This window comes from Bufo bufo, chromosome 1 (assembly GCF_905171765.1).
Source record: "Bufo bufo chromosome 1, aBufBuf1.1, whole genome shotgun sequence".
NCBI classification, from domain to species: Eukaryota; Metazoa; Chordata; class Amphibia; order Anura; family Bufonidae; genus Bufo; species Bufo bufo.
In genome coordinates, this window is record NC_053389.1 from 63,941,173 (window position 1) to 63,950,274 (window position 9,102).

The 9,102-nt window shown below is 44.2% G+C and overlaps 1 protein-coding gene across 2 annotated transcripts in view; it reads left to right on the forward strand.

Moving 5' to 3' along the window:
- Positions 1–8,795, forward strand: part of GRIK4 (glutamate ionotropic receptor kainate type subunit 4) — a 308,075-nt gene extending 299,280 nt beyond the window's left edge. For both annotated transcript variants that reach the window (XM_040425209.1, XM_040425214.1), the window contains one exon: positions 7,541–8,795. In XM_040425209.1, coding sequence (XP_040281143.1) covers positions 7,541–7,903 — 363 coding nt within the window. In that variant the 3' untranslated portion in view covers positions 7,904–8,795. The remainder of the gene's footprint in view (positions 1–7,540) is intronic.
- The last annotated feature ends 307 nt before the right edge of the window (positions 8,796–9,102 follow it).

The window sequence follows — 9,102 nt, forward strand, 5'->3', positions numbered from 1 at the left end:
TTCAGACGCTTGGCAGATTGCAGGTAAGCCAAATTCTTATGGTCTGTATACACAGTAACGGGTTGAGAAGCCCCCTCTAACCAGTGACGCCATTCTTCAAAGGCCAACTTGATAGCCAACAACTCCCTATCTCCAACATCATAATTCCTCTCGGCGACCGAGAGCTTCCTGGAGAAGAAGGCACACGGGACCCACTTGCCAGGAGAAGGAACCTGCGAAAGCACCGCCCCAACCCCCACCTCTGATGCATCAACCTCGACCACGATTCGCTGAGATACATCCGGCTGCACCAGAATGGGAGCAGACGCAAAACGCTCCTTAATAGCTGAAAAGGCCTGCAATGCCTCATCCGACCAGACAGAGACATCAGCGCCCTTCTTGGTCATATCAGTAAGAGGTTTGACTAGCGTGGAATAATTCAAAATAAATTTTCTATAATAATTCGTAAACCCCAAAAACTGCATCAAAGCTTTCTGATTCTCCGGTCGGTCCCACTCCAGAACCGCCTGGACCTTTTCGGGGTCCATACGAAAACCGGAATCAGAAAGCATGTATCCCAAGAATGGAAGCTCTTGCACCGCAAACAAACATTTCTCCAATTTGGCATATAACTTATTCTCCCGAAGGATCGTCAAAACCTGTCTCACATGATTCTGATGGGTCTTCAGATCAGGAGAATAAATTAAAATGTCATCTAAGTAGACTACTACGAACCTCCCCACCAAGTGATGAAAAATATCATTGACTAATCGCTGAAATACCGCTGGCGCATTCATCAACCCAAAAGGCATTACCAGGTTCTCAAAATGACCCTCGTGCGTATTGAAGGCCGTTTTCCACTCCTCCCCCTCCTTGATCCTGTTCAGATTGTATGCTCCTCTCAAATCCAACTTGGAGAACACCTTGGCTCCAACAATCTGATCAAAAAGATCAGAGATCAAAGGCAGGGGATATGGATCCCGGACTGTAATACGGTTCAGCTCCCGGAAATCCAAACACGGTCTCAGTGATCCATCTTTCTTTATCACGAAGAACAAACCTACAGCCACTGGAGACTTAGATGGTCTGATATGGCCCTTTGCCAAACTCTCAGGCGACATACTTTCGCATGACCTCTCTCTCGGGTTGAGAGAGGTTGTAGAGCCGAGACTTAGGCAACTTAGCCCCCGGAATGAGATTCACTGGACAATCATAGTCACGATGAGGGGGCAATTCCTGAGCCCCACCCTCCGAAAAGACGTCCGAAAAATCCGAGAGATACTGAGGCAAGGCCGTAACGGACACTTCAGAAATAGATGTGACAAGACAATTATCCGAACAAAACTTGCTCCAACCAATGATTTGTCTCGCTTGCCAGTCTATAATTGGGTTATGTCTAGACAACCATGGCAACCCCAAAACTATTGGAGCTGGCAAATCCTTTATGACGAAACAGGAAATAATCTCAGCATGTGCATCACCCACCCTTAAATGAATACCATGAACAACGTGAGTAAGGCTCCCTTGAGAAAGAGGGGAAGAATCAATAGCAAAAACACGAATCTCATTCTCTAACGTGCAAGTACTTAGTCCCAGACCCTGAAGAAACAGAAAGTCAATTAAATTTACCCCAGCACCACAATCAAGAAAAACATCAACAAACACATTTCTAGACTCTAGCGCCACCATAGCTGAAAGGAGAAAACGAGAACTGCAGGGAACTTGCATACCAGTCTGCTCCACCACACCATTCATACTACCAAGTGTGAGGGGAGTTTTTTTTTTTTTCTCTTTTTTCTTTATCTCTTCCCCCTGTGGTTCAACATACGGACAAGAAAAAACAAAATGACCCCTCTTCCCATAATAGAAACATAGATTGTGCAATTTTCGAAAGTCTCTACTATCCGAATGGCAAGATATCTGACCTAACTGCATGGGTTCCTCCCCTACCCCAGAGTAACAAGCAATATCACCCTGGGCAGCTGATGAAACAAAACCACACGCGGGAGGAATCTCCTGCACGGAGGGACCCTTACACCTTTCTCTGATACGTCTATCCAAACGTATAGTCAAAGACATTGCGTTCTCCAAAGTATCTGGGTATTCATGAAAAGCCAGAGCATCTTTCAACCTTTCAGATAACCCCTGACAAAACTGACTCCGTAACACGGGGTCGTTCCACCCCGACTCAGTAGCCCACCTCCTAAACTCTGTGCAGTAAACCTCAGCAGTATGTTTACCCTGTAGTAAGTTACGTAATTTTGATTCTGCCATCGAAACTCGATCTGGGTCATCGTAAATCAATCCCAGGGCTTTAAAAAATTCCTCCACCGACCGGATGGCCAGAGAACCGGGCGGCAGAGAAAAAGCCCAGGATTGCGCGTCCCCTTTAAGCAAAGACATGATGATTCCCACCCTCTGATCCTCATTACCTGATGAAAATGGGCACAATTGAAAGTACAAATTACATGACTCTTTGAAACGGAAAAAATCATCAGTACCCCCTGCAAATTTCTCAGGAAGAGCAACTTTAGGCTCCCCAACAATTTGACCGGTACCTAAAGCCAACACCCTCTGACACTGTGTGACCGAACTACGCAGATCCGCAACCTCCAGGGACAAACCCTGCATGCGGTCAACCAGTGCATCAATTGACGCCATCACATAAACTCTGAGCAATGGCAGTCACAGTATGGCGGATTATAATGTCACAGCGGACGTGCACGCAGTATAAAAGATAACACACCAACCAGGCTCTGGACGAGAGACAAGGGAAGGGTCGCCTCCTAGTCTCTCCCTGACCTCTTTCCCTGCACTGCTCAGCCCACAGGCAGACCTTGAAGGTAGGTGTGCTGTGTCCTCCAGCCTGGACTGACAAAACCCTGAACTCCCTGAGATGGTGAAGTGGGGAGATAGGAGCAGCCTGCTCGCACAGAACCTGGATGGGCTAGATGACACAAACAACCAAACAAGAAATGACACTTATCTTCTGAGAGCAGGAACTGACAGCCAACCTTCTCTCCAAACTTCCCAGACCAAAATGATCAGTATAATCTGCTCAGAGCACTTAGCTGGAGACTATTTAAACTAATGACTCCACCCAGTGCACTTGATGAGAGGCGGATCCAGCACGGCACCAAAACAAATACTAAACTCGTGCTGCTATCTTGGCCGACCTCCGCTCATCGTTAGAGTGGGGCATGACACAGTGCCATCCACAGATCCCCCCATAACAGTGCCATCCACAGATTACCCATAACAGTGCCACCCACAGATCCCCTTCATAACAGTGCCATCCACAGATCCCCCATAGTAGTGTCATGCACAGACCACCATTAGTTTAAAACCCACCAAAAGCACACCTTTTGGTTAAACATTTTTTTTTTCTTATTTTCCTCCTCAAAAACCTAGGTGCGCCTTATGGGCTGGTGCGTCTTATAGTGCGAAAAATACGTATGTTCTAAAGCCCTTTTTGCTGTGTATTAGTGGCAAAAGTAATATATATTGTTCTAAAGCTTTCTGTGTCGTGTAGAAGTGGGAAAAAATGGCCTATTTGCCTTTCAGCGGTGCAGTTATATGTTCTAAAGCCCTTTTTGTCGTGTATTAGTGGCAAAAGTAAAATATATTTGCCGTTCAGTGGTGCAGTTATATGTTCTAAAGCCCTTTTTTGTGTGTATTAGTGGGGGGAAAAAGGGCCTATTAGCAATTGTCTGGTGAAGTGAGAAAATTACAGACTTTTTTGGGGTGTTTTAATTTCCTTTTTATTTATTTATTTGATCTAACAGTATGTCAGACAGAGAAGTGCCAGGCCCTGCACAGGGGACTGGCAGAGGTCTAAATGTTTATCGCGCAGGCAGAGGTCGCAGCAGAGTAAGGTGCCGTGGAAGCAGGGGTCACTTAAAGAGGCCTGAGCTCCCGGTGTCAGCTAGCGGTCGTGTCTTAACCAACAACCCAGCGGTTCTTGAATGGTTGACTCGATCTTCCACTTTGTTGCGAGTGACATTAGACACCCTCAGCCAAGGGTCGGTGGGTTCGTCAGACACAACCCTTAGTTGGCATGGCCCGGGAGCAGGCCCAGTGCCCTCACCTGTCCTCAACCTGCCTCTGTCATTTTCTGTTCCCTCAGCCAGACAAGTATTGTATGCTGTGGGCTCAGCTTCACTATATAGTGAGAACGAGCTACTAGAAGACAGTCAGCAGCTACTGGCAAGCCAAGATGTGGAGGAGACATCCGCCGCTTCCTCCACTAGGCAGGCAAGTAGTGATGAGGAGAGTGGCGTGGGAGCTGGTGTTGCGAGTGGTCAGGCTCCTGACCCAGAGACGGTTGAGGAGGACATCAGTGACTCGCAGACAGTACTCAATGATGATGATGTCGCCGATCGCACTTGGGAACTGGGTGACAAAGGGGCTTCATCATCGGAAGAAGAGGGTGGCAGCTTGCCCGTGATGCAGCGGCGGAGTCAGCAAGTCGCTAGCGTGGCCAAGAGTCATCAGGGTGGCAGCAGTGGGAGGTCGGTAGCCAAACGTGCCTGGGGTAGACCACCCGCTTCGCAGGAGCCTACCTACCTGGGAAGTAGCATTGCACCTGTTCACAGAGGCAGCAGCGGTAGCAGTCAGTCAGTGCGTAGTGTTGGGGGTAAAATCACCTACTCGGCGGTGTGGCAGTGTTTTGTTAAGCCGCCGGAGGAGGTGAATATGGCCATATGTAGAATCTGTGGGCAGAAGGTGAAGTGTGGCCAGGGTGCCAATGTTGACATGCAAATATTCCATTCACGTGTCATCTCTGTTTTGGATCTACTCCTGTTTCTTTTGGCTTTAGCAATACTGATAGATTACTGACCAAATGCTGACCGAGTGAAGGCGGATGCTCAACAGACAGGATCAGTTTTTGGGGGGTTATTGTTCTGATGGATCAGAGGAAGGGCAAAATAATCAGTGACTTCAACACAAACTTACTGCTGACACCCTCTCCACTCTGTCGGGGGCTCTACTTGTATAAGCATTTACTAGAACAGGTTCTGTAGACATCTATGTGGAATCAGCTGACGACGATGTAAAAGGAGTGCGCTTATTCTTGGCGCTAACATTGACCTGTAAGGCTGAGTTCTCACTTGAGTTATTTAGTCAGTTTTGGTCCCGTGACTGCCCAAATAAGTGAAGTGTGCAGTGATTCCAAGAGCGACGCATGTCATACTGACTAACAGTATTATTTCACTACCACAGCAGACTCCCTATGCGTGTTTACTGCAATGCACAGTGTTCTACACCACTATAAAGGCTCTCTGCAGCCAGGAAATAGCAGTTTTTTAACATTATTCGCAGCGAATAAATTCGGATTGAACCAAATTTATTTTTTAAATTTGGTGAACCGGTCAACTCAAATTATTTTAAAATTCGCTCATCTCTAAATGTGACCAAATATTGTGCACATCTCCCAATGCTCCAGAATGAACCCTTGTTTATTAATATTAAATAGTATATACATGAGCTCTTCTCCAGAAGGAAGAAAACCAAGTCTGAGTTCAGATCTGCTCTGTTATTTCCATGCTTCTGTTCCATTATAAGAACTGAAAATCTGTCACATTATGAAACTAGAGACGCTTGCCGGGCCCCTTTGACTATAGTAGGGTTCATCACATTTCCATCATTGCATCCACCTTTTGCAGGTGAAACCTGAAAAATTTGAATATCGTGCAAAAGTTCATTTATTTCAGTAAAGCAACTTAAAAGGAGTTGCATTAATGAAACTTTAAATTAGAATATTGTGAAAAGGTTCAATATTCTAGGCTCAAAGTGTCACACTGTAGTCAGCTAATTAATCCATACCCCCTGAGTAAAGGGAACCTGAGATTGTGAATTTGGGGTTTCATAAGCTGTAAGCCATAATCATCCAAATTATAACAAATAAAGGCTTGAAATATCTCGCTTTGCATGTAATGAGTCTCTCATATATTAGTTTCACCTTTTAAGTTACATTACTGAAATAAATGAACTTTGCATGATATTCTGATTTTTCAAGTTTCACCTGTACATAGAGAAAATATTGCAGCATGCAATGCTATTCCTTCCATCTTTAGTTTTGTACAGAATCTGTGGTGGAGCTTTCTAAGGCTAGTTCCACATTATCGCTAAAGCAATCTGGCAGAGGAACAGGCTGCCGGAGTTCTCCAGATACAGCATAGCTGGATAGTGCCGCGTTCCCGCTAGATCCCATGGACTATAATGGGATCTGGTGGGAATCCGGACGCTCCCCAGCATAAATGCTGGAATTCGCCCAGACAAAAATCATTGCACGTAATAGTTTTTGTCCAGCCAAATCGTGGCAATTATGCCGGGTAGCTGCCGGATCTGGAGAACTCTGTGAGGCTGTTCCTCTGCTGGAACAGCCAAGCCCGATTGCTTTAGTGCTAGTGTGAAAGTAGCTGACACTTGGAGATAGCTACCCTGTAAGTCAATGTCCAAAGTATTTCAAATGCCTTGAAACATGACTCTGTACCAAAAAGGGGCAAGAAGCCCAAAACATCAATCTACAGATCAGGGGCGTAGCTAAAGGCTCATGGGCCCTGGTGCAAGAGTTCAGCTTGGGCACCCCTTCCCTCAAACCTTCGTGCTGCATGAGGCAAAAATTTTAACTGCACCCCCCCTCCTCCATACCAAATTCTTAACCTAACCCCTTGTGTCCAGCAAGAGGTGTAACTTGCATACACTTTCTATAATACCAGTGTCTTCTTATGTGGCACAAGGGTCTTTGGGCCCCTCAGGCTCCTGGGCCCGGTAGCGACTGCTACCTCTGCACCCCCTATAGCTACGCCCCTGCTACAGATGAGTGTCTCTTCCTTTTGGAGGACACTGGTTTGGCTGATATCACAAGTCATGATTCAAAGCTCTTTAATGGGTCAGACATTGACTTACAGGGTAGTGTAAACAATACGAAAAGGTGTGTTCACCATACCAATCAGAGGTAGGGGATTGGTGGCATTATAAAGACAGTTTTCTTTCTTATGGATGAGAGAGGATTTTCATACCTTTTCCCAGGGACCATTGCCTGTAAGAATCTCTACACCAGCTAACATCTCCACAAGGAGAAACAGTAGTTCTGGAGAGCTGATATCAAGAATCTACTAGAGGCAAGCAAATCATTTCAATACGAATCAGATTCAACCCAAATTTTGTAGAAATTCAAGTTGCATCTGAATCCAAATTTTGGGTGATTCGATTAGGTGAATTTTAGAGAGAGAGAGAAAAAAAAGTTATAGAAAAAAAAAAAAAAAAAGGTGAGCAACCACTGAGAAAAAATATCAGTCCTCAAATTTTTAAGCCCACTATCGATTCGGGCTCCAATTGAATAGATCAAACAATTGTGCCGAATCTAACCCGTCATCCAGAGATGAGAATCTACCCATGCTCCAGATTACCCAGTTGTCCATAATAAATTAATATTATAAATTTAATATTTTGTGTATCAGCTAAAACAGCTAAAAAAAAAAATCTATTTATGCTTCAGATTTCCCAGTTGCCCATTATTTAAGAATTTCACATTTTTGATCATTTTTCTTTCTAGGTTTCCGTGTGCAAAGAAATGGTGACAGAGTTAAGCAACATAATTCTCTGCAAAGACAGTCTCCTGCCACGTCGTAGGCGTGGGGGTTTTATACGTTCTAGATCTACCATTCAGGATGATAGAAGAGGACGCAGTACTAGTATTCTCAGTAATGGTAAACTATGTGGCGGTAGTGGGCCTGACCCATTGGCACAGAGACTGGCACAAGAAGCAGCTCTAGTGGCCCGGGAATGTACACATATTAGAGTATGTCCAGAGTGCCGCCGCTTTCAAGGACTCAGAGCGCGTACCTCTGCGGGCTCTCCAGCACAAAGTGAGGAAAGTTTATGGGAGAAGACCTCAAACAGCAGTGAGCCGGAGTAGAAGGCCATGAGCGTTAAAAAGGGAAACAAAACATCCAGTGCTTTTTTTTTTGTCATCACCCAATTAAACAATGAAACTTTTTACAGCAAGACTAAAATCCTGTTAGTGGATAATCCATGATACAAAAAGAGCTCCCACCATGGATTTCTGTGATCTGAGCTGCCGTTAAAAAGTTCCCGACATTGTAAAACTGATGGTTTCCCATCTAAATTAGCAGAGGACTAAACCTAGTCACATGATATCATTATTTTTGGATCTTGAGGGCCATTGTCTTCCTTTCCCCAAAGTCATGGACATCCAGAAGCTATTCTTATTTGGATACCCACAGTGTCTGTAGTATCAAGCCAAACATTTTGTCTAAACTGTTAGTTTGGATGTGGTGAGAATAAGATTGTTCTCTGCGTACGATCAGGAAACCGTTTTGGTGTTTTAATTGGTTGAGAATGTTTTTGTTTTTTTTACTATGGCTTCATGTGTGTCTTTGAAGGTTGTGTTCTGCCAGTATTCATGTTTTTGTAGAGAAAGTCAAGCCCCATATGAAGTGTACATCCTGGCCACATGAAAAATTGTCTACAATATTGGTGTCATGGGATATCACCTCATGGCTGTCATGTAAATATACAGCTTCGTCATTGTGTAATACGAATAAGAGCTAGATTTACCAAACGATCGATGGTGAAAGTAAATGAAAAGGATAAATAAAACTCCATTAGTATGGTGCCGAAAATAAGCTTTTGTTATATACTCTAGTAGAAAGGTTTACAGGACAAGTGTAGGATCATAGGACAGTTGTTAGGTACCACTTTGCTCTTGATATTATATTTGGTAAATCTACCCCTTATTGCAAAAAAATAAAAAATAATAAAAAGATCCACCCCAGGAGTCCGTAAAAGCTGTGTATGAAAGAATTATAATGATATTTTTTTGATGAAATCTAAAATTCTATGCAATTTCTATAAAATAAAGATAACAATTCTTAGTATGTTTGTATAGTTGTAATGTATGTCCACGGTGTCCCGCTAGATACTTATATGTATAAAGGGGTTGTCCTGGATTATTTTTAATCCCCTCACCCTCAGCCTGCAGTAGCTGAGAAGAAATCCATAATTACCTACTTACCGCCACTCCGTTCCGTTCCATGTCTTCTTATCCCCATCTGTCAACTTCCTGATGGACTTAATGCAGTCCATGACATAATG